Below are 26,830 nucleotides of genomic sequence, written 5' to 3'. Positions count from 1 at the left end.
CGGCGGGGGCCGCGGGGACATGGACGCGGCGGCGCCGGCGGCGGCGCGGGCGAGCCGGGGCGGCAGCGCAGCGCGGAGTCCGCGCGCCGCCAGGTGAGGCTGGGCAGAGCGGGCTCGGGGCGCCCCGCCGCGGCTGCCGCCCCCCGGGGGCCGCGGGGCCCAGGCGGAAGCGGCGCCACTGCGGCCGCGGTGCGCCGCGGCGGCCTCGGAGGCACAGGGGTCGCCGGCGGCGCCCGGTGGTGCTCGCGGCCGCCGTCGCCGCCGCCGCCGTCGCAGCGTTTCCTGTGCGGATTATCCTCGGCTGCTCCACCTCGGGGCCCTCGGGCTGGGCTCCGTCGCCTCCCTTCCCCTCCCCAGCCTTCTCGCCCGGGGAGCTCTCTCCCACCCACCCCGGCGCTCGTCTCCCGCATCCTCCCTCCCGGGGGCCGCCGGGGAGCCCCGCCGCCACCATGAGGAAATTCAACATTCGGAAGGTGCTGGACGGCCTGACCGCCGGCTCGGCCTCGGCCTCGCAGCAGCCCACGCCGCCGGCGCAGCAGCAGCACCCGTCCGGGAACCGGGAGCCCGAGATCCAGGAGACGCTCCAGTCCGAGCACTTCCAGCTCTGCAAGGTGGGCGCCGCGCGCGCGACGTCCCCGGGAAGAAGAAGTACACCTCGGGGTCTTTAAAATCAAATGACCCGGAGCGGGGTGCTCTCGCCAGCGGGGGGCGGGGAGGCTGTCCAGGGGTGGCGATCGAGGGCTCGTCCTCCTGCCTGGGCAGCTCTTTCCTGGATGGGCTGTTCTGCAGATTGACACCAGTCTTTTTTCTTTTTTTTTTTTTAAAGGATTTGATTCCCCCCCCCAACTCCTCTTTTCATATGCAATAATCATATCGAGCCTGTTGCGGAGGCATTCGCTATTTGACCTTTTAATTGGTACCCTGATACGGTTGTCAATAACCGGGGAGCCTTTTCTAGAAAAGTCAAGCTTTTTTTTTTTTTTTTTTAAAGGGTCGTTCACTAAAACTTCCCGATTTCCTTGGGAAACCGTGTCTGCTGAATGTTGTTTGTCGGGAAGGCAAACCTGTTCCTCCAGCTCTGAGCTCATCCCTTTTTCGCTTAAAAGGCGATCCGAGTCGGAAATCACACGGTTCTTTATCATTATGTGTGGCTAAAGAAAAAAAAAAAAAGTTCCTGCTGTGAATCTTGGCCTGTTAATGGCATCGTGATTGCTGTAGCGTTCTGTAATTCAGAAAGAATGATGCAGCGAATTAATTCAGCAGCGGCTCAATGAGAAGTCCAGACTTGTCTTGGTTAATATCTGCCTTTCCCCAAAGCAGCCGTGTATTCCTTCACAGTTCGGTTTCTTAAAAGTGTGTGTGTGCGTGCACTTTTTTTTTTTTTAGCTCTTAATGTCCTAAAATCATTACGGACTTAGGAGTGCATTGCAAACATAGTTTTTGTACTCCTTTTCTTCCTGTTACAGTAACAAAATGTTGCAGAGTTAGGCTTGCTAATGTTTTTTTTACCAGATCCTTGACTAAAATAATTCATTATTGGGCAGCATATCCTTAGAAATAACTTGGATCTGACATTCAGATAAAGCAGTGGTGGAGTGATTACTCGATATAGAGAGAAATTGCATTTTTATAAATGAATATACAGAATTTTGGACCCCTACAAACTTCAGTAACTTGACGTTAGACATAAGAGTATTTACAATTGTGAATAAGAAATTTTTACCTATAGAGTACCAGTGTTAGAGAAAAATAGAACTTATTGTGAAATGCTAGCATAGATTGTGCAGGTAGATTTCACCATTTTTTTTGTTTTGGAAAGCAGTGTGTGCATGTGTATATATTTTGTATAGAGTTCTCATTCTAACTCTTCTGTTGACATTAGTTTTGAAATTTTGCTTGCTGCCTATGTTGTGATGTCACTTGTCCATCCTAGACTGTTCGCCATGGATTCCCTTACCAGCCCTCAGCCCTGGCCTTTGATCCTGTGCAGAAGATCCTGGCAGTAGGAACTCAGACTGGTGCTTTAAGGCTGTATCCTTTCTTTAATTTTACTTTTTTTTTTTTAAATTTTATTTTTCCTAGTCCCTTTGTATTACTGAAATTGATTACATTAAAAAATTCTTGCTTTGTCTCAAAGATATGGTGTAATCAGGTATTGGTATGAGAAATAATGTGGTATTGGCCTTTCTCTTGATTATATTTGGATTGTGTGTTGTGATGGTTCTCAGCTCTTATTTTATAGCACCTATTGAAACATGGATCAGAAGTTTTTTGTGGTACATACTTTGCTGTAAAAGTTTCTAAAGGAAAATTTATCTGCCTATCTAGTAGTCTGTTGAATAAGGTATGTTAGGGGAGAGGTTCGAATACAGTATAATATGGTAGACTTTATGATTGCTTTAAAAAATACTGTGCATAGTAGAGGCTGAACTTATGATTTGTTTACTATCCTAATGAATTTGAGGTTGGATCCAAATTTTATTTTGGTGGTTTTCCACACATCCATCTAGAAAATTCATTAGCAGAAGGCAAATGCAACAAATTAATTTCCTATATGTAGTTCTGAAGGGTTAATATTTCTAACAAATTTTAGATCATGAGTTGTAAAATTCATAGGGATTGATTTGTACTTATTTATGGGCTAGTAGTACACTAAAGTGTTGGTACACAAAGAATTACTTTTATCATATGCAGTTTTTTCAAATACTTGAAAAGATTTTTTCAACAATATCTCTTCAATTTGATAATGAAGACTTTCTCACTTCTAGTTACTATTGAATTTCAGAAAAAATTTGCTTGTTTTTATTATGACCTTTAATCATACTTAAATACTTACTTTCAACTTAAAATATTGTTTTAAAAGAGAATGCTTTGCTCATCCATGCATGTATATCTCCTTCTTATTGAGTATTTACTGTATCCACCTATTTACTGAGATTGTAGGTTGTAATAATCTGAAAAATCACTAGATAACCTCAGGAGACTTGACAGTTGTTCCAAAATAGGCTAGCAGGAGCTTTACTTGTTTACATTTTGGATTTATGAACATTTGAGTTAAATATGTGCCTTATATTTTACTTACAATTTTTAAAATGTTTTATGTGGAAATGTCTTAAATTATATTCCTTCATTAGTAAGCTCTTTTCAAAATGGCATTTGGTGGGCTGTTGAACTTTGTTACTACAGCAGTGAAAGTGAAGTTTCCTTTATATAGTAAATACCAGTAATGCAATCCTTTCCATGTAAATGGTGAAATCTGACCAGGCTTTTCTGAATCTGTTAACTGCCAGGACAGTATGTTTCAACTGCTCTACCCAGAGGTTTAGATAGCTGAGACTCATATGTTTTGGCTTCTGTTGTTTAGATATTTTTATTCCTGAGTTCTGTTATTTAAACTCTGTAGTTTAGACGTCCTATTTTAGTCTTATGAAGATAAGAATAGTTAATTTTGTTGGTGTTCAGCAAAACTTGGTGATGTCAAGACTAGAGCATTGTTCTAGAAGACTTTGTGGAACTAAAAACAGTTTTTTTTCCAACAGAAGAATTACTTCACTGGACTAGGGAAAAACTCAAACTTGAATTAACCAGTTTGTTTTCTTTTTAAATTAGTTTTCTTTAAAATGAGATTTCTTAGTGTGTTCTTAATAGTTTCATGGTATATAACTTTTTTTCAAACATCTAATCCTGTCCTTTATAATTTAATTGTAAGTTCTACAAGCAAGGCTGATTTTTATAAAACCAAATGTTATTCTTAGCTACTACTTTAAACCATTATACACTTGAATAATTAGCAAGTGTGCACAAAAGTATAGTAAAAATGTTAAGCCTCGTGTTAACTTGCCAACCAAAAGCAAGGTGTCCAAAATTCTCACTTGCATATGACTTTTAGTACATTGTTTTTTAGAATCTCCTTACTGTACATTTAGGATTTGAAAAATTATTTACTACATCTCTGCTTTTCCTTTTTATAAGATTTGTGTGAACATTTCAGAGTGACAAATTGGCCTGCCTATCAGTAATTCTATGTAGCCCTTCATTCCTTCTGTTGGTTTAAGTAGATGAGCTTATGAGCTTTATTTGTTATGGCTCTGATTTATAGAAAATGACTAAGACCTTTTTATTTTTGTCTCTTTTTCCCTGTGATTTAAAATACTCCTTAGCTTCTTTGCTAATTTTTGAAACTGGGTATCTAAATTTATAAATTCTAATTTAGAGCTCCATATTGGTTTAACATGCATATTTATTATGTCTGTCTGTTGATTTTTACAGTTGTGTTTCTCCTTGTTGCAGCTTATTTCTTTTAATCTTCTCTCTTTTGTTCTCCTGTCAGACTCTTGCAGTCCATAATGTATTTGCTCTAAAATGGAGAGAGATGTCTTGATAAAAATTTTAAAATAAATCTATAGCAAAACATAGGAAATGTTTTCTAAAGTACATTTGGGCTAGCTATTAGAATTTCAAGGCTCAGTGTTAGAGTGCTTGCCTTGCATGCATGAGGCCCTGGGTTCAATTCCAGAAAAAGCCAGAAGCGGCATTGGCATTGTGGCTCAAGTGGTAGAGTGCTAGCTAGCCTTGCGCTGAAGAACTGAGGGTCAGAGCCCAGGCCCAGAGTTCAGGCCCCATGACCGACCAAAAAAAAAAAAAAAAAAAAAAAAAAAGCATATATATTGTAGTTGCCTAATATACTTCTCTTAACATATCCTAACTTGATCTGCCTATTGAGTTCAAAACAAACTAAATACACCTCCCCACAAACAAAACAATTAATGAGGAAGCTATATTTGGTGTCTGTTTATACTCCTTAGTGAAAATTTAAATCCTTAACTAACCAATAACCAGGCAAAATGGATTTAATCAGTTTACCATATTAATATAAAGGAAAAGAGTGATGCAATAATTATGTTTGTTTTTGCCTAATGAGAAAATAAGAGGTTAGATTGTATGTCTTGATAAGAAATAGGAAAGCATTCAGGTGCCTGCTTTCCTTGCTGCTCAGGAGGCTGAGAACTGAGGATCACCTTTTGAAGCCAGTCCATGCAGACAAATCTGAGAAACTCTTAACCTCAATTAACCAGCAAAGAGCCAGAAGTAGAGATGTGGCTCAAGTGGTAGAGCTCCAGTCTTTAGTGAAAAGGCTAAGTGAGAGTGTGAGGTCCTGACTTCAAGCTCCAGTAATTGTACAAAAAATAAAACGAATCAGGAAAACATAACTATATACCAAGTCATAAAGTACTGATATAATTATTTGTCCTAATTTTTTTGCTATATAGACATACAATTTTTTTTTTATTATAGACATACAATTTTTTAATGAATAATCAGGCAATCGACTTTGGGTTAAAATAATCCATTATCAATTTGCATATGGAAATGTAAAATCAAAAAGAGTCATGTTGAAAAATGCAAGTAGTTTTGTCATGCTATTGGTGTCTTTACCTAGATTCGTGCTTTACTAGTATAATTTCAAATTACTTCATGCTGTATGAAACTTTTAATGTAAACTTTTAATATAAAAATAGCAAGGGGGCTGGGATGTAGCTCAGTGGCAAAGCGCTTGCCTAGCAAGTGCAACGTCCTGGGTTCGATCCCCAGTACCAAAAAAGAAAAGACAAAAAAAAATACAGTTAATAAAAATAGCAAGGGGATTTTTCATATTAATATTTCAGGTAATAGGAAAATATAATAGCTGATTTGTTTCGTTGGTCTAAAATTTTTAAATGTTAAACGCATCATTTATTTTCTTTTTTGACTTGTGGAAAATATAGATAGTGGAGTAGGCAGTTTTTAATAAGATGTAGACTCTTAAATTGCAAACTACACTGCTAGAGACAGATTTACAAAATGACTTACACCTGGAATCCTTTACCAAGAACTTATTAAGAGTCAAACAATGTTAGATTAAAAATTGTGGCCTGAATTCTGGTTCTCATCTTTTCATTAAGGATTTTTATGTCCTTAGTTTTTTTCTATCAAAATGAAAATGCTCTGTTAGGTGATTTTTTTTTCAGAGACAGTTCTTTGATTTCAAGTAGCTACATAGGATTCTAGGGGAGAAATGAAAAGCATGAAAATGTGATTCTTACCTCCTAAAGGTTTTCATAGGATTAGAACTAGATAAAGAAATCTGAAATTCCTGCACATCAATACAGGAGTCAGAATGGCAGAGGAAGAAGTAGGAAAAATCTAGGCAAGCAGAAGTGTATAGGTATGTATAGTTAGAAGGAATACTAAAACTGTGATGATGACAACGAACACTGATTCTAATTGAGTTAGGGTAGAAATAAGCCCTTGGTGAAGGGCCTTGAATGTTAACCTGAGTATCTACGTGTTACACAATTAGTAAGCACAGTTTCATAAGGAAATGCTTGATGGGAAGAAAATGTTATTTTTTTAAATGTATGATTACTGGAGTATCATGGATGAAAAGAATATATAAGTAAAACCTCATAGTTGCGAGTCATCATATAGGTAGTATTAAGTAGATCCTAACCAGGTGTGGGCTAATGAAATTGGAGGATTTTATATCCTCTGTGTAGAAAGTTTTCAGGAGTGACTAAGGCTGATAAAGATTTGTAGAGATAAAGTATAGTGGAAATGACAACGCAGAAATGGAAAACTTGGCAAACAGGTGGTAGTGAGATGTTGAGTTTATGTCAGCTTTCACATTTATTATAATGCTTTTTTTATAAGGCAGCTTAGATTTACTTAACAGTGTTTGATATAGCTTACTTTTGATTTCAATTACAAGCTCGTTATTGGTGATTCCCTGAATTTTGGTTTTGAATTGATATTTATAATCATTGTTGGCACTTAGGCTTTGCCAGTTTATTATTCTGTGTTTCTCAGTATTTGGTAGCATTTGGGGCAGTTTAATTCTGTAAACTTTTGCAGCATATTTCAAGGTATTTAATATTCCTGGCTCCCACATTAAATGCCAATGTTACCTTCCTTCTCACTGTGGCAACTGAAAGACTCTCACACACTTCAAGGTGTGTCTAGTTGAGTTAAAACAGAGTGGACAACCCATCTCATATGACTATTATCAGGGGTAAGCATCATAGAATGTGTGTTGCTTTTAAGACATTCTCAGACATTTCGGTGAATGCTCAGTATTATGTTGTATATTATGAGTATTTCTATGACATTAATTTTCAGGTCATTTATTCATGTTTCTGCAACTACTTACCAAGAGGCAACTAGTTCACTTGCACTATATAGGAAGGACTCTTGGATTTACTGCTGTAATTGATACAGTCTTTAAAGAAAAGATCTTCAGAATTATTGTGTATCTCTGTCAGTTTGTCTTTTAAATAGCTGTGTTGGTCTCATCCACAAGTTTACAAAACTGCTATTTAGATGTCATAAGATAATACATATAATTTCCTTATAAACAGTAGCTCCTCAATAAATAATTACTTAATGATTTTCTATACTTGGAAGATAGCACTAGATTGTTTTAACTTATACTTTATACAGTGTGGTTTTTGCTATTGAAAAATGAATTGGAAATGACATAGTAAAAATTAGTTTAACTGTAATTTAGCTGTATTTTATCCAGCCTCTTTCCGCTTCATGCTTTTTGCTCGTAAGAGTTTCATCATTTGGAATTCTAACTGTAGAGGAAAAAGAAGGACTTTGAAATACTTCTCAGCTGTTTAAGTTGTGCTTCTCTGAATGCAATACTGCAGCAGAGGAGAACCCACCCTCACAATGACTTCAGAACAACCACAAGTGGAGCTGCCTGAAAACACTTTATTTTGTAATGGGTTCTTTGTGAAAGCAAGTAGACTATGATAGGAAGCATATGGAATTAGATATAGAAAGGATGTTTTAACTATTGAGGGAGTAAGATCTGCCTTATAAGTTTTGTTGCCTTAAGTAAGATAGATTTTATTTCTTTTTGGTATTCTCTGTTTCCCATTTGGTTTTTGGTATAATTTGTTGAATGTCACCTTGCCATTCTGAAGCGAAGAAGTTTTGGAACAATTGCCTTAGATTTCTGTTCTAGTTTTCAGACTATTTTGTATAAATGGACTAAAAAATCTCTGTGCTTCAGTTCCCTTTCCTGTAAGATGAGGAAATAGTTTTTTGTTTGTTTTTGTTTTTCCCTAAGAGTTTGTCCATCTTGAGGATTTGGGAGTTCTTTGAGCTATGTTTGTCTAGAGGATCTTCAGATTGACACGACTACTTGTTAAAGGGAAGAAGTATTAGATTCCACTCTTACCTTGAACGTCATGATTGTATCACAGTCTCTTAGTAGATGTTTATTAAACAGTGCAAGACTTTGTTTACAAAAGAGATCAGGGAAGAGTACGTGAATGAACATTTTTTTCTTGAAACAGCAGGTTCTTATTGAATGCAACCAATATGGTAGGTTATAATGTTTTAATTTTCTTTGTTCAGTACTGGAGATTAAACTCAGGTCTGGGCTTGTTAGGTAATTGCTCTACCATAAGCATTTCCCTGGTGTAACTGAATCTCATGGCATAGGAAAGTACGGTATATTTTAGTATCATTCGCAAAGGTTACCTCCCATGGATATTATTGATTGAAATACAAATTTAAAATACATTTATATTATAAATAATACTGAGTTATTGATCACATGATTTTATTATTTTTTATACAAAAGTGTAGAGACTTGAATTGCTGATGCGGTAATTCTAGTGCTGAATTTGTACAGTAGTACAAACAGTACAATAGTGCTGAATTTGATGTTTGTACATTAATATGGAATATTTATAACCGTAGAGTATAATTGAATTACTGGACTAGGATTGAGTATCACTAAGGAAAAGATACGCTGTTTTTTTTGTTTTTTGTTCTTTTTGTGGTAGTACAAGGGCTTGAACTGAGCTTGGGCACTGTCCTTTAGCTTTTTTGCTCAAATCTGGTATTCTACCACAGCTCCACTTCTGGCTTTTTGCTGGTTAATTGGAGATAAAAATCTCATGGATTTTTTTCTACCTGGACTGGTTTGAAACCATGCCAGGCTAAGCTTTATGTTTTTTGCCATTAATTTGGCTTTAATGTTAAATTTACTTCTCATGTATTAGAAGAGATACATTTATAAGAAGGAAATAATCAGAATATCAGTGGTTGTTTATTTTGCAATGTTCACATGAGTATTTTCTGAACTGATTTGGCATATTATCATCATCAGAAGGAATACTAAATATTTGGGAATGAAGATGAAAGGAATAGTTTTTTTTATTTGCCTCATATAGATAAATATCTTAGAATGTTATGAAAAAGAGGTTGTTTCACTACATGCTAACTTTCACATCTGAGTACCTCTTATTAAGATAGGGTTTTACACATGACAGAGTATATATATCTTGGGAAGCAAACCAAAGTGATTGCTGACTGAATTTTCATGAGATAAATTTAGAGTTTATAAAATTGCTATCAAAAAGTACTCAGTTGAACCTTTCTTTTTTTTGGGGGGGGGGTCCGGTTGTGGGGCCTGAACTCTGGGCCTGGGCACTGTCTCTCAGCTCTTCAGCTCAAGGCTAGCACTCTACCACTTGAGCCACAGCACCACTTCCGGCTTTTTTCTTTTTTTGCTTATGTGGTGCTGAGGAATTGAACCCAGGGCCTCAGGCATGCAAGGCAAGTGCTCTACCACTGAGCCACCTTCCCAGCCCCTGAACCTTTCTTAATAACATGCAACTAAATTGTGCTAAGGGAGATAATGGCAACTTATGATTTCTTTACTCAGATTTCTGTGAAGACACTCAAGCATCTATATAATTATTTTGTACTTTAAAAATAGTATTTTTACATATAACTAGTATATAAGTAGTATTTTACATATAACTACATTTTTGTTTTAATGTTTTTGAAGAATTCAACTGTTTCGCTTTTAACCTTTTTCAGACTTAATATTTCAAATTGTTTTAAACTCTCATTGTCTGTTTTTTTTTTTTTTTTATCATATTTTTGTTTTGTGTCAGTCATGCTTGAACTCAGGGCCTGGGTGCTATCCCTGGATAGCACTCCACACTTAGAGCCACAACTCCACTTCTGGTTTTTAAGTGGGTAATTGGAGATAAGTGTCTCAAGGGGACTTTTCTTTCCCAGGCTGGCTTCAAACCACTGTCTTCAGCATAGCCTCCTGAGGACTAGGATTACAGGTGTGAGCCAGTGGTGCCTAGCACACTTGGTTTTATTGTAAAGAACTTTTGGATACTAACACTGTCTAGCATCTAACTTTCCTACCTTCCCCTTTTTCCCCCCTAGGTGTGGGTAGAAGGTAAGCTGAGAGGAAAAGATAAGGAGTAGAATTGTTCACTAGTAACAATTGTTTGTTAGTTACTTATTATAGTTTACTGTTTACTACTTAATATTAAACACTGACACATGCAATTGGTGATTTCTTAGGTCTAGAATACTATTTTCCTTCTTCATTAACTCTGTGTCTAAAGCCTAGTGTCTTTATGATGTATTTTCTCTGATTGCATTCTATTTCCAACTATGTAGCCATCATATTCTTAGTTCAGAATCTAGAGTCTAAATTTATACATTACCATTCTTTGTAAGATAATCATGTAGACATTAAAAAGTATAATAAATCTTTTGGGAAATACAGGTATAGTATTTCATGACATTTTTCTCTTAAAATAAGTTGTAAAGGTTACAGTCCAAATAATGCACACCAGCAAAGTCAGCCAGAAGGTATGCAGAAGTTAGTGTGTAAAAAATGAAGATCCAGGAAACATATAGATTCCCAATGGTCAACTTTACATGTTCTCTAATAAAGGTTACATAGGAGATGTATGTGACTATGTGGATGTATTTGTGTGTGTACACATTTAAAATACCATCTCAATTTAGGAATCAAATGTTTTCTGTAAAAGGCTAAATAGTAAATTATTTTAGGTGCTATGATCACTGACAACTATTAAACTCTGCCTATAGAGAACACAGTGACAACCATAGATAGTGTTTGTAAAAGAGTGTCAATAAAACTGTCTTTTCAAAATCAAGTGGAAGGCTGGATTTGATGATAGCCAGAGTTTTCCAGTCATAGCTTTGGTATAAAATCTTTGTAGAGTGCAGTGTTCAGGAAAGCATTACTAATTATATTTTAATAAGTTTCATAAATTGCACTTGTGTTATATCAGTTATAAATAAAAAAGCGTTTTTAGGATTACAGGTAATTCATATCGTGTCAATTCATTATCAGTAATATGGATTAATTATATTGAAAGTTGAATTTTTGCCTGTTTTTTTTTTTTTGTTCTGTGAGAAGGCATTACCCATACATATAATAGTTAAGATACTTAGTCATCCTTTATAGTAGTTCAATGATCAATTCTTGTTGTTGTTTTTGTTTTTTGGGTCCAGTCGTGGACCTGAAGTCTGGGCCTGGGCGCTGTCCCTCAGCTCTTCAGCTCAAGGCTAGCATTCTACCACTTGAGCCACAGAGCCACTTCCGGCTTTTTTTTTTCTGCTTATGTAGTGCTGAGGAATCGAACCCAGGGCCTCATGCATGCAAGGCAAGCGCTCTACCACTGAGCCACCCTCCCAGCCCAGTGATCAATTCTTTAATGGAATGTTCCATTTGTTTTAGACCTTTGTTTCCTAATTGTAAAATATATTTGAGTTTATAGCTTTTTCTTAATACTTTCTCTCATATAGATATGTGTATTTTCATTTAGATAGATACAGTTAAAGATATAAGTGAATAAAAGCACTTGACTAATATTTTGACTTGTTAGGTGTGTATACACTTTCTTCAAAATGATTCTTTAACTTATGAAACCAAACAATCTGAAGAATGAGTAAGATTTTAAAACAAACAAACAAAAAACAGAGCCAAACTTACAAGTGTCTTACAAACAAGTTCAGGTGCTTGGTTACCTGCTTTAGAATCAGATAAATGATAAGCTCCTTCATGGAAGAATGCATATGCTGCATATGGTACTTTAATTGGAAACTGAAGTTATATATCCTTTAAAAGCTTTAAAACTGCCCTCTGCTTGCATTATTTTATAGTAATAATAAATACACAGGTCTGTTCAGCTGTTACTGCTCCAACTAGTGTTAATTATTTTGGAAACATGCATGTATGTGTACGTATATATGTAGATGTGTATATATTAATAAATTATATTAATAAATTAATAACAGCATAATTCTTTAATATATTCATGCTATAAATTTAAAGAAGTACTCATTGAGAAAAACTTAGATTCCCTTAAAATGGGGGCTAGAGGTAATTTTAAAAAAATTTTTTTATTCTTAAGAAGGTGATGTACAGAGGCTTTACAGTTACACAAGTCAGGTAAATAAGTACAATTTCATTTTGGACAATGTCACTCTTTCCTCACTCTCCTAAGGGAATATTTTTAAATGAAAACTAGCCGGTAGTTTTGGTTTTCATAATACTTATTTGAAATAGTTGTGTGTTTTTTTTAGTTGAAGGCATTTTTATAATTTTGTGTTTCTTCCCATTTAAAAAGTGCATCTTTAGATTCCTTCCACCCCCCGGCGAGTTTGTCTTTTGAGTGATTAATCCTACCCTTTCTTCAAAGTACGAATCTTTCCTTGTAAGAGCAGTACTCTGGTTTTTAACAGCAGTTCTCTGCCAGAGGTCACCATAAATCTGGAGGCACCAGCCCCGGTAGTACTTTCAGCTAAGTTGCTTTCCTTTATGTGTTTTTTTTTTTTCCTTTTAGTCTTTTGAAAAGGAAAGTTTTAAAACCTTTTTTCTGTTTTCTGTCTGTTGTGTCTTTATACTATAATTTTCATCGCGTGTTGTACTTTTAAAAAAATTTTCACCTTTAGATTCAGAAACCCCTCACCTATGGCAAGGAGTTATGTTCCAGAGACCCCTACAATGGTGAAAATATGTGAAGTAGCAGCGTTATATTTATTATTTATATATATATATATATATATTAAGGCTCTATCAACCCTTCCCATTGTCCTATAAACGTTTCCCACACTCTTACTAACTTTGAATTAACACTTTCATATTTTTATAGTTTTAATTTTTTTAGGCAAAAACAAAGTCATAAATATATAAATACCTACATACCGCAAAATCCCATGATACAGTGTGTGACGACTGTACTTGAAGAAAGAACTTAGCCATTAGATAGCTGAGAGTGAATGCTAGGACAAAAGACTGCTTTTTCTTCTATGTGAGAATATACATTTCTTCTTGTTCATTTAACCAAGAACACTATTCATGATTTCATTTCATAGTACACTGAATAAGCAGCTCATTTAAAAGTATAAAAGTATATTAAAAGCTGTTCTAAAGTATTAGCTGTGACAAAAATATAACTCATTTTAACCTCTATAGAAATAATCCTCAAAACAGTGAATAATGAAAATGAGCATATTCACCCACTCGAAGTGGTTTATAAATTTAAAAAAAAAAAATTCTTACCTCAAGTGGTACTGGAAGCTACTAGTTACTCAGGCTGAGATCTAAAAATCATGGTTCAAAGCCAGCCTGGGCAGGAAAAGCCATGAGACTCTTATATCCAGTTAACTACCAAAAACTGGAATGAGAACTTGACTCAAATGGTACAGCACTAGCCTTGAACAAGAAGAACAGAAAATTCCAGGGACAGTGCTCAGACCCTGAGTTCAAGCCTCAAGTATTGGCACAAGTTAAAAGAGAGTGATAGTGGAAAGGGAACTAAAGGTAACTAAAGGTCCAGTGCAGTCCTTCTACATTGTGACTGTACAACTAGGTGCTGCAATTACTCTATTGCTGCAATGCTTGTTTTATTCACATTAAAAGAAAGCACTTAGCCTAATTTTCAGATATTGCTGAATCTTTTCTAAATTGTTAAATTGCATTACATCAAGAGAAGCCTCAAATGTTTTACCTATGAATCTTTCATTTTCTTTTAAGCATTTTATATATTTCTACAGAAATAATACTTTATAGTTTGACTTAAATGACAGATTAGCATCAGCAGAAAAAAATGAAGTCTACCCACCCCTCTTGAAGATGTGGCTATTTGTTAGTATGTTATTTTTTTCCAACAAACTTTTTATGAACTGTTTCAAGTTGAGAATTTCCATGTATTCCCTGCCCCTATGGCCATAGTCTTTGGCATTTATCAGCCTCACTCATCAGGATGGTTTTATTACAATGAATGAATCCACATTGCCATATCATTTTTCTCCTAGACCATGGCTTACATTAAGGTTTCACTTGGTGGTTTAGATTCCATAGGATTTCACAGATGAATAATAATATTTCACTGTTGTAAAGAATTGTTCCAAAATGGAACAATTGGAATGGCAAAATGTTAGAATGATTATCTTATTTCAAATTTATGACACGATACATATGATAGTGTGTGATACACAGAGAATTCTATATATGTTTTGCTCTTTACTCCACATACTTGTTAAGAGAGCAGGTCTGGGGATGTAGTTCAGTAGTAGAGTGTATACTTAGCATGCATGAGGTCCTGGGTTCAGTCCTCAACACTGAAAAATTAGAAAGAAATACCATCTTAGGTGGGGGCCAGTGGGTCACACCTGTAATCCTAGCTGCTTAGGAAACTGAGATGTGAGGATTGAGCTTCAAAGCCAGCCCCAGCAGGAAATGCCATGAGACTCTATTATTGTTGTTGGTCTTGAAGCTTGAACTCAGGACCTGGGTGCTGTCCTTGAGCTTTTTCCTCTCAAAACTAGCACTCTACCACTTTGAGCCTAACACTACTTACAGTTTTCTGGTAGTTAATTGGAGATAAGAGTCTCATAGGTTTTGAACCATGTTCCTCAGATCTCAGCCTTCTGAGGAGCAAGGATTATAGGCCTGAGCCACCAGCTGTGAGACTTTTATCTCCAATTACCCACCAGAAAAACAGAAGTGGCTAGAACATAAAGTGGTAGAGCAATAGCCTTGAGCAAAAAACAGAGCCCAGGTCCTGAGTTCAAGCCCTACAACACACACAAACAACAACAAACACCAAAAGCAAGAGAGTGGATTCTGGAGCCAGAATGCAGGTTCAGCTTCATCTCTGCTACTGGGAATAATAACATTCACAGATTTTTGAGGATTGAGTTAATTTATATCATTTATAATAGTGCTTGATTCATGAAGAGGTGATATGACTATTTGATATTAATTGGTATTAAGGCCTGTTTAACATCTTGGAATACTCCTGTTTCTCTTCATTATATTGTTGGCTTACTTTAAAATATATTGCAAGAGTGAAAAGTGACAATAAGAAGACTTTCTAAAAACAGTATTCTGAAATGACATTTGCCTACTTCTTGGGTTTGTTAGTTACTGATGTGGACAAAATTAGATGCTCTGCAGGTCAGCTACCTTTTTTCCTTTTTCATAAGAAAAAACAGTTTGAGACTTAATACAGTATATTAACTCTAAAAAAAGTTAAAGTATTAACAAAGTAGAGTATATTAAATGATTCCTGCCTCCAGTTGTGTTTCTTATTATTTCAATCATTGATGAATTTACTTTTGCTAAGTGTGTGAAGTAGACTGAACTAGAAGAAACACCATTTTATTAGCATAGGATACACTGCTTACATTGAGTCAAAGTAATGCTACCTTTTTATATATTACTGATTTTAATATTTCAGTTGTTGTAGGAAGAACAGTTTTTGTCTTATAGACTTCTGATTTTCACCAAAAACTTACTTTTGTTTATGTGTGAGAGAGCTAATTAAATTTCAACTTAAGTAAGTGTCCTGAATTGAGAATCATATCACTGGAATATTTATTCTTTATGTAACTTAAAAGTTTCTTTAATGAAATACCCATACATACCATAAACTCCTTAATAGAACTTTAACAGCTTTGGTCGTCCAGGAGTAGAATGTTACTGCCAGCATGACAGCGGAGCTGCAGTAATCCAGCTCCAGTTCCTGATTAATGAGGTAAGCGAATTGTTTTCTTCTCTCTGCTTGGAGCTGAAATTGGGCCATGTCTCCTCTCAGATTTCTTTCATGCAGTCATATTTAAATATTTGAACAAAAGGTAATTACTTCTGGGTCAGAGATTATAGTAATTCATTTTAAGACATCACAAAGAGTTGTATTACATTTTCTTTAAACAGTTTTGCAAATAGAATGATATAAGGTAAATATTTTTGGTACTAGATGCTGTACTTGTTTTATTTCAGGGATGTTGAAATTTATATAGGTCTATAGTACAATTTTATTAGAAATTGAACTTAATATAGGTTACAGAATGCATTTTAGTGAATTGTTTTAATCTACAACCAGGAAACCAGCTTCTATTAGAAAATGACTAGTGCTTCAAATGACTACTGCTTCACAACAAAAGTTGTGATTATGGTTCAAGTCACTGATTCTTTTCTTTTTGCTAAAAATGTGAAGTATAGACAGAGCTTTAAGAAACATTTTATTAGCACAGGAAACAATGTGCTTACAGATTTTAAATATATGTACTCAGGGATAATGATGGAAGGGATGGCATTGATCAAGATGCATTTTACTCATAACCTGACATAGAATTATAAACTCTTTGTACTCCTGTTTAATAATAAATGATATATACATACACACATAGATGTTTATTGCAGGTAATGACCGGTGTGGATAGCTGGTCAAAGAAGGAAGACAGAGTACTCAAGAAAAAGTCTCTCTTTCTGTATGAGGATAGTTGTGAAAATGATTTTTATTCCAAATCCTTAAGATTCATGAAATAAACTCATAGGCATATGAGAAAATACTGAATACTTCTGGCTTTTGATAAGTCTTCACATCAGGATTTAAGAAAGGCACTATTAGTGTAAAATGCTAATGATAATTATAAGAACAAATTAAGTAAAATTGTGATGCAAATAACATTTTACTATATAGGTTTTCCATAAGAGGAAAACAGACATAATAGACTACTTCCTAGTGAAAAAGAGTGTGTGTGGGGACTTTGTCTATTTCTGCTCCAGTTGTTATGTTGTATAGCAAAATGGCTACACAATAGAGAAGTCCATGGAGAACTTTGTACAACTTGGAGAAATCATGTAAATCTTACTTAAACAACTACTTTAATCTTCCTGGAGAAATGAACAACTATTTAAAACATTTTTAACATTTTTCATAATAATTTAAAGGGTTAGATTTTTTAAATCTTTTTTGAAATTAATACAAATTCTTCATGCTTTAGCTCTTGTCCTAGTCTTATCTGAGTCTAGATAAAGGGTACCTTAGCACTCTTTTGAGAAAAAAACATTTAGATATCTTAATAAGTCAACTCTTAGCCAAGAGATTCTTCATCTTACATATCATAAGCACCTCTTGAGATAATAAAAATTTCACCTGCATAGATCCTTGCTCTAAAAATTCTGATTTGTTGTGTCTGGTGAGACAGAGCTACCTTAATGATTCTCCCTACATCTGACAATTTTCTTCTTCTTCATGAATAATAGTATTTAATAGTATCAGGTGTTTTTTACTTTCTAAATTAGATATCCCAACTACTCAGACACTAAGTTACAATATGCCAGATGCTACCTTTGTTCTCTAGTAGTTGGAAGAAAATACAGATATTAATCTTTTTAAAAATGTATTGTAATGCTGATGTACACAGAGGGATTACAGTTACATGAATCAGGTAATGAATGCATTTCTGTTCAAACAGTGTCACCCCCTCCCTCATTCTCTTCAGTTTTTCTCTTCTCAACTTCTCTCCTCCCAAAGCCATATAGTTCATTTCCAACATAATATCTAGTGGGTTTCACTGCTGAACTGGTTCACCTGTTGTCTCACTGTTTCTGTGCTTCCCCTTCTCCCCAAATCAGATAAATTTATATACAAGACAAAGGGTACAGAAATCATATATAGCAACAGAAGGGAATAAACCAAAGAAAAAAAGGAAAGAAGAAAAGAAAAAAACCTGCAAACAGCACAATTAAAAAAAATCTCTTGCTTCTATTTCTTGGAGTTCATTTTGATAATTATCATTTATTTTTATTTTTTATTTTTTTGTCTGTTGTGGGGCTTGAGTTCTGGGCCTGCGTGCTGTCCCTCAGCTCTTTAGTTCAAGGCGAGTGCTCTACCACTTTTAGCCACAGCTCTGCTTCTGGTTTTTTGGTGGTTAATTGGAGATGAGAGTCTCGTGGACTTACCTGCCCAGGCTGGCTTTGAATCGCAATCCTCAGTTCTCAGCCTCCTGAGTAGCTAGGATCACAGGTGTGAGCGACCAGCACCTGGCAATAATCATCATTTCATATGATCATATATACATAGCTTTTGAATCATTGTGATCTTTCCTAAGGGATATCCTACTGTTTAATTAATCCTGTACAGGTGTAATTATCTGTCTTTTATCCTTTGGTTTTACTTGAAGATTTATAGGCACATTCTAATTACTACAAATGAGGGAAACCATGTAGCCTTTAAGTCTTCATTTAGTATTTTTTTTCTAACTCTTTCCATTTCCTTATGAATGGGGCAATGTCATTCTTTTTGATGGAAAGAAATTGTGCATATTGCGTGTATATATACATATATATATATATGTATATATACACACACACATTTTCTTGACCCATTTGTCTACTGAGAGGCATCTGGATTGATTCCATATCTTGGCTATGGTAAACAATGCTTTAATGAACAGGGTTGTACTGGTGGCTTTAGTGTAGTATGGTTTGTGGTCATTTGAGTAAATGCCCTTAAGTGGGAGTCCTGGGTCATAGGGAAGCTCCATGTTTAATCTTTTGAGGAAACTCTCACTGCTTTCCAAAGTGGTTGAACAAGTTTACATTTCCAGCAACATTGTAGTAGGGTTCCCTTTTGGCCACATCCCTGCCAGCATCTGTTATTGTTTCTTGATGATGAGCATTCTAACTGGGGTGAGATAGAATCTCAATGTGGTATAGTCCTTCCTTCCTTCCTTCCTTCCTTCCTTCCTTCCTTCCTTCCTTCCTTCCTTCCTTCCTTCCTTCCTTCCTTCCTTCCCCCCTCTCTCACTTTCTCTCTCTCCCTTCCTTTCTTTCTTCCTTCCTTTCTCTCCCCTTCCTTCCTTCCTTCCTTCCTTCCTTCCTTCCTTCCTTCCTTCCTTCCTTCCTTCCTTCCTTCCTTCCTTCCTTCCTTCCTTCCTTTATTTCTTTCCTTCCTTCTTTCTTTCTGTCGTCGTGGGGCTTGAACTCTGGGCTTGGGCACTGTCCCTCAGCTGTTGAGCTCAAGGCCAGCGCTCTACCGTTTGAGCCACAGTACCACTTCCGATTTTCTAGTGGTTTATTGGAGATATGAGTCTCACGGACTTTCTTGCCCAGGCTGGCTTTGAACCATGATCCTCAGATCTCAGCCTCCTGAGTAACTAGGATTATGGCGTGAGCCATTGGCACCCAGCAGATCTACATTTCTTTTATGGCCAGAGATGTCAAATATTTCTTTGTGTGTCCATTGCCATTCTTATTTCTTCTTCAGAAAAGTCTTTCTTTAAGCCTTCTATTAATTGGGTTGTTGTGTATTTGAGAGTTTGTTTTTTGTGGGGTTAATATTTTTGAGTTCTAAGTGTATTTTTTAGATATGGGACCCTTGTCTGATGCATAGCTGGTAAAAGAATCTTCTCTCATTCTATGGGCTTTCTATTTATCTTGCTAGATATGTCCTTTACCATGCAGAAACTCTTCAGTTTGATGCATTCTATTTCTCTAGTGTTTTCTTTGATTTTTTGTGATTACTTAGGAAGTTTTTTGTTGTTGTTGTTTTGGGTTTTTTTGGGTCCAGTCATGGGGCCTGAACTCTGGGCCTAGGTGCTGTCCCTCAGCTTTTCAGCTCAAGGCTAGCGCTCTACCACTTGAGCCACAGCGCCATTTCGGCTTTTTTCTTTCTGTTTATGTGGTGCTGAGGAATCGAACCCAGGGCCTCATGCATGCCAGGCAAGTGCTATACCACTGAGCCACCTTCCCAGCCCCACTTAGGAAGTTTTGACCTGTGCCAAGGATACTTAGTGTTGCTTCTATCCCTTCCTGTTCTATTTTCAGGTTATCTGGTCTTACATTGACATCTTTGATCCATTTGGAGTTGATTTTGGTGCAGGATCTAATGTCAGTTTTCTTCAATATAGCCAATGGGTATTAATCTTTTATTACAATTTGTCTTACATAAATTAAACTTGAGATCATTTTGCTTTAGTCAAAAAATATGTACATTATTGATCATGTAATTTATTATCTTAAATAGCTATCTCAACCATACCATCTCACTAGCATACTTTCGGTTTCTTAGATATTAAATTATATTTTAGGTTATTGAAAACATTAAAGCATTTTTACACATATATAATACATTGTTCTATCTACTTTGTCAAATTTGGATAAATGTTCCTTAGAAATAAACATCTTGGCACTGACTTGAAATCTGGATAGTGTTCTGGCAGCAAAATGAACCACCAGTGCTTATAAACTATGTCATACATGAAATATTCTTTGTTTTCAAGGGCGCACTTGTGAGTGCATTGGCTGATGACACCTTACACTTATGGAATTTACGTCAGAAAAGGCCTGCCATATTACATTCACTTAAATTTTGCCGAGAAAGGTAAGAATTACCTCAGTATTCCTTTATATGGGATATTTTTATTCTGTTTTAATCTATTCTTTTTACTTTTACTGTTTGTTATGGGCTTCATGTACAATCTAAAAAATAATTGCTACATCAAAAGATATAAAATGATAGCAAAATTCCTCCCTTTCCAGGCTTCTGTTTTTCTTAGTCTATATCTTGCCAAAGGAGACAGGTTATCTAAGTGACTTTATTTGAGTCATGTTTATACTTCTTGCCAGGCAGATGTGAAGGTAGAATTCATAGGAGAGATAGGTAGGGTGGGAGGAAGAATTCAGCAGAATTCAGTTGTTTCCCACCTTTGAGAACCACATAAATTTCTTTAGATTTTTCCAGAAATCACTTGTATCTGTATATAAAAATGAAAATATAGAGCTCCCTTTTTTATAAGGGAAACCATTACATAGTACTACTATATTACATGATAATGGTTTCAGTTAACAGCATATTCAATAAAGTTACTTACAGGGCTGGGAAGGTAGCTCAGTGGTGGAGCCCTTGCCTTGCATGCATGAGGCCCTGGGTTCAATTCCTCAGCACCACATAAGCAGAAAAAAAAAAAAAGCCAGAAGTGGCGCTGTGGCTCAAGTGGTAGAGCGCTAGCCTTGAGCTGAAGAGCTGAAGGATAGCGTCCAGGCCCAGAGTTCAGGCCCCATGACCGGACCCAAAAAAAAAAAAATAATAAAGTTACTAACATTGACATGTAAGTTATCTTCAGCCATTTTCATAGCTATGTACTATTCCATTGTGTGGGAGAACCATAATTCATTCAGTCTTTATCAATGGACATTTATCTCATTTTTCAATCTGCCATTTGTTTCCCTTTATTATGACCTGGTACATAGGTGACTATATCTATATGTACAAATATATCTGCAAGATAAATTTGTGTGAGTGGAATAGCTTAGACAAATGAATCTCTTTTAATATGACTTGTGAACTTTTGAGTTTTGATTGAAATTACTTTTTTACCCTCATTTTATTAAAAACTTGTTTTACATATTTTTTTCTTTGTTGTATTTTGCTTTGTTTGTTACTAGAGTTTGAACTTGGAGCCTTTTTCTTCCACTTGAGCCATACCTCTAGCCTTTTGTATATTTCAGATAGAATCTCATGCTTTTTTACATAGGCTTACCACAGACTGATTCTTCTATCCCTCTTGTGTAGCTATATGCATGCCTAGTTTGTTTCTTGAAATGGGAACCTCATTAGTTTTATGACATGGCTGGTCTTAAACTGCAATCCTCCCAATTTCTTTCTTCTGAAGAGCTGGAATTACAAGTGTGAGCCTTTGTACCCAGCTCCCCATATGTTCTTATGGAACTCTTACATTTTCATGTTGTGATACTACACTTTTATTCATACTGGAATTTGTTTGATGTGAAGCAAGAGTAAGGATACAGTCTAGCAATCCTCTATAGCTTATGATGCTTTTTTTTGTATATTACATTTATGTAGTTGGCATTGGAGACATTTATTACCTTTTGTCCAAAATCACACCATATTCCTGGTATAATAAATGTAAGTTAGCCTGTTTAGGTATATGTACAGATTCATCTGTGATTCTCAGCTTCTGCCTTGAGTGACCCTCCAAACTAGGCAAGCTAAAGAAGAAATATAACAGTTCACATTTTTCCAGCTAACTCCAGGTTCTGTCTACCTTATATGGGAGGGAGGGAGTACATAGACCAGATCTGGAATGAGATTAGTATTAGTTTGCTGTCTGAGAACATAAATTTGGGCTGTGTAAACAAGGAACTGTAGCAGGAGTAAGAGATTTTGGAATAACTACTCTGAATGAAATTTCTAAGATGACTAGAAACTTACGTGGCAGTGATTATCCTTAAAATGCCAAGGAATAGGCCCTGCTTTCTGGGTGAAACTTGCTCTGTTTTCTCAAAGTGAAAGATTTCATCCATTGGCTACAAGGATAGAGGAGACATTTGGAAGATTCTAGTTTTCTTGGGTATTTGGCTGCTCATGGTGAAGGAAGATAGACAAAAGATTTTGTCCTCAGTTCTAGGGACCCGCCCATATCAGCAGTGCATCTCTCGCCAGTCCCAGCTCTGTATTAAGCTCAAGAATTCTCTGTTGCTTTGGTGGAACTTTGCCAGAGCAGAAGGGAGAGAATCCTGTCATTACTTGTCTACCTTCCCATGCTCCGTGTGTGGGAATCTCTCCATTTCTTTGTACAGACACTGTTTCGATCAGGATAGTCTGTGTTGGACTGTGGTACCATATTCAAAATCTTATGACATAATACACTAATTTGTTATATCCATGAATTAGTATGACTGGTATTCTCAACAATGTTAAATTTTTGCATAAGATTTGAAATAACAGTGTAAAGCAATTTGAAGACTAATTATGTATGTGTAGATCTTCTTATTTAGACACATATAAATACAGTTATATTTATATAGCTATCTACACATACACACATATACAAATGGCTATTTCATTTGCTGATTGATACCTTTTTAAAATTTTGAGAATAAACATGTATTCAGCCAAAAGTAAAGGAAAATACAGTATTTCATGAAATATATTAATAATCAAAATTTCATTATATTATCTTAAATATCATTGAAGCACCATTTTCTTAAAAGAAATCTTGAAAAGAACAATTTTTGGCCAGTGGAGTAGTGCAGTGAGAGAACACACAGCGAGTGAGTGTGTGCTCAGGAACTGGTTGCTATCCTAGCTCAGATTTTCTTAGCAATATAAATAGCATAGAAACAAAAACTCATTTATTGCATTATACTATTATTTGATTATAATGTATCTAATACTGTGCTTTGCATATTTATAAAGCTTCTAATGTGCTCAGCAGTCATATGAATGGGGAAAAATTAAGATAGTTATTAAAGAATATTTGGCCAAAATACTATTCCTAAAAATATCTATACAGATCTTTCAAAGACTTTGAATTAATTTACTGCACATATGAAGAAGAAAATCACAATATTGGAACAAATTAAATACCTGAGATTACATTTTGTGTGAAAATTGCATCATATTCTCAAAATACTTTCCTTGAAAACAGTGTAATGAAAAGGGTACAAGCATTAGACATGGGAGTGGTTTGATATGATGAAATTAAAGACTAGAATACAAAAGTAGAGTGATACCCAGGGCTATTAGCAAGACAGACAGGGGATCTACTCCTTTATTTGACCCAACAAAGAAAATGGGTTGTTGCTGTGGAAAGGATGAGTTATCTTGAAAGTTCTTTGTATTCAGATAAATTTTTAAAAGAAGAAAGAAAAAAACTTAATGTTCAAAGAAAAGATCTTGAAACTGGAAAAGGAAAAATGGTAAAGAAGTATTGAATAATTTCATAGAGTAATTGCCCATAATAACTAAAACATTTAGATAAGGAAACTGTTACCCCACAAGTGGAGACTACTGCTAGTGAAAGATCAGGAGTGAGTGAGGAACATGTTATTTGAAACTGGAGGAAGTGGTCCTTTGCTGTCCAGGGAGTGAAAGCTGAACAGAACATTCTCCTTCAAAATCTCAGTGATTAACTTGTATATTTAGTTCAGATTTCCAAGGAAGTGTGACCTGATTTTTTTTCCCTTTCTGCTTGATGATAAATTGCAAAAAAGAGAGAAAGAAAGAGACAGATGGCGGGGGGGGGGGGGGAGGAGAGAAAAAGATGGGTGGGGGGTAGAGAGAAAGAGAGAAAGAAATTGAGGGAAAACTTGTGACAGACACCAAGACTTGATTTTGGAAAATTCTTGCTATGAGCTCTTGTCAAAAGAAAAATTACTTTTCAAAGTATGATTTAGAGAAAACCATGAGAGTGAAACTATACAACTTTTTATTAAAAATCTCTTACATACCAAAAAGGCAGGGTATATGATTGTGTAGTAAGTCTATTGGGTATGCTTACATGGACCCAAGTCAACTAGAGAAACTCTAGGAATTTTAAAAATAGCCTACTGGCATCTCAGCAAGGGCCAAATAAGAGATTGTCCTTAAAGATTTGTGGGTATGACTTTTGTCTAATGAAATTCTGTGTATTTTAAAAACCACCAAGTTTCTTGAGAATGTTGTTTCAGTAACTTTAGTAGCTTCAGCCTCACAGGATAGAAAAGAGGCTACAGCCAGAAGTATGTTGATTAAAAAAAACAAACTCGGAAGTGGCGCTGTAGCTCAAATGGTAGAGCGCTCGCCTTGAGCTGAAGAGCTGAGGGACAGCGCCCAGGCCCAGAGTTCAAGCCCCACGACCGACAAAAAAAAACAAAAACAAAAACAAAAAAACAAACTCAGTCACAAACAAGTACTGCCTTCCTTGAAAAAAAAAAAATGCCAGTTACTTTATTAGCTTCATGACTGGCTATAATTTTTTTTGTTTATAATTTTACTCCTAGCAGTGGTTCCCATGCCTCACCTAGTTAATGCTCTCTCTCTCTCTCTCTCTAATATGTGTGTGTGTGTGTGTGTGTGTGTGTGTGTGTGTGTGTGTATGTGTGTATGTGTGTGTGTGTGTGTATATATATATATATATATATATATATATATATATATATATATAAAAATTGACTTGTTAATAGCTTTTTGCCTCTGTAAAAAGTAGGGAGATCCCTCATTTACAGAAGCCAGGTAACTGCACTGTAGTAAGTATTGATTCCTTGGGATTTGGAAGAAAGAACCTTCAAGCAAACAATAAAATGTATTGGCTTCAGGCTAATTCTGTATATAATCTTTATTCCTTCAAACAGATCCAAAACTACCTTGGTACTTGACTTTCCTTGGTCTGTTATTATGTTTATTTGTTTGTTCATTCATTTATTTGTGTGTTTATTTATAAAGATAAGCTGGGAGAAAGTTTTGAGCAAAGTTTTTCTTTTTACTAATCCCCTATGCTTAGGAGATATAGCAGACTTAACAGTTTGTGGTGATTTTTAAGATGGAGATGAAAGCTTTACATATTCTTTTTTTCCCTCCATACTGTCATGGTGAGAATTTGTAGAACAGTGGTTTTGATGCCATTGTTAGTGTACCTTAGTTCTCATTTATAATATTGCTTTTAGGGCTTTTCTATTCACTAGATGTTTTCTGCTTATATAGTATGTTGCTTTAAGAGAGAGTTATTTTCTTTAGCAATTGGTTATCAGTTATAGGAGTTAGATTTTCTTTTTTCTTTTTTGGTCAAGGGGCTTTGAACTTAGGATTTGGGCTCTGTCCTTGAGCTCATTTGCTCAAGGCTAGTGCTTTACCACTTTGAGCCACAGCTCTGCTTCTGGTTTTCTGGTGATTAATTGGAGATAAGAGCCTCAGAGACTTTCCTGCCCTGGCTGGCTTTGAACCATGATCCTCAGATCTCAGCCTCCTGAGTAGCTAGGATGATAGGCGTGAGCCACCAATGCCCGGCTGGGAGTTATATTTTAATCAAATGCTTTTCAGCATTTATTTATATTAGCATGTCATTTTATTTGCCTTTAAAAAAACTGTTTTAATTTATGACATGAATAGTTTCTGTAATACTAAACATCCTTATATTCCTGTGGAGAACTTTAAATAATGTTGGCAATGCTTTTATTATAGTTTAGCATGTAATTGATGGTATAGTCTGGAGCGTTTAATTTCTATTATGAGACTAGAATTCAACTTTCTTTACTGTCAATTTGATATTAGTGCATGTGTCCATCAGAATGAATAGAGTACCACTGTGTCTTTCTTATTCTCCCTCTCCTCCTTCCTTTTCCCTTCTTTCTCATTGAATTTCTTTACTCATTGGTTAGTCTATTTGTCTAAGATAGGTAGTTCATGACCTTTTATGGCTCATTTCTATAATTCCTACATATTCAGGAGATGGAGACTGGTTGAATCACTGCCTGAGGCCAGCCTGGGCAGAAATTTGATGAGACTTATCCCAACCAACAAACTAGGCATGGCAGTTTGCTTCTATAGTATCTGCTATTCAGAAGCTAGACACAGGAGGGTCCTATTCTAGACTGTCTCCAGGCCAAATAAGCATTTGAGGAAAAACTAGAACAAAAATGACTGGAGGCATAGCTCAAGTGATAGAGCACCAGCATAACAAGACAAGGGCCAGAGTTCAAACCTCTAGATCCCACACACACATACATAAACACACACACAGAGGCACACAATATACATAGGAGTGCACGCGTGCACGCGCACGTGCGCGCGCGCACACACACACACACACAAAGTTTAGGCTTATTTAGTTTTACTGTTTACTTATTAGTTTACTGTTCTTGATAACTTTTTTTTTTTAGTGGAAGCTCTACTAGAGTTTGAATTTAAGGCTTTTT

The 26,830-nt window shown here is 36.0% G+C and overlaps 1 protein-coding gene across 8 annotated transcripts in view; it reads left to right on the top strand.

The window, feature by feature from the left end:
• Positions 1-206: 206 nt before the first annotated feature.
• The window catches only part of Stxbp5 (syntaxin binding protein 5), a 108,091-nt gene continuing 81,467 nt past the window's right edge, over positions 207-26,830 (top strand). For 3 of the 8 annotated variants that reach the window (XM_070010495.1, XM_070010496.1, XM_070010494.1), the window contains exons 1-4: positions 210-611; positions 1,934-2,031; positions 15,800-15,881; positions 20,416-20,516. In XM_070010495.1, the coding sequence (XP_069866596.1) occupies positions 450-611; positions 1,934-2,031; positions 15,800-15,881; positions 20,416-20,516 (443 nt within the window). In that variant the 5' untranslated portion in view covers positions 210-449. Of the gene's footprint in view, positions 612-1,933; positions 2,032-15,799; positions 15,882-20,415; positions 20,517-26,830 lie in introns of all 8 variants that reach the window. The other 5 variants (XM_070010493.1, XM_070010490.1, XM_070010497.1 and 2 more) reach the window with 3 other exon arrangements.

The sequence above is a fragment of the Dipodomys merriami genome, unplaced genomic scaffold, assembly GCF_024711535.1.
Source record: "Dipodomys merriami isolate MVZ:Mamm:240054 unplaced genomic scaffold, mDipMer1.0.p SCAF_8, whole genome shotgun sequence".
Taxonomy (NCBI): domain Eukaryota; kingdom Metazoa; phylum Chordata; class Mammalia; order Rodentia; family Heteromyidae; genus Dipodomys; species Dipodomys merriami.
Note: the sequence above shows the minus strand (reverse complement) of the source record. Positions and strands in the feature narration are given on the sequence as shown.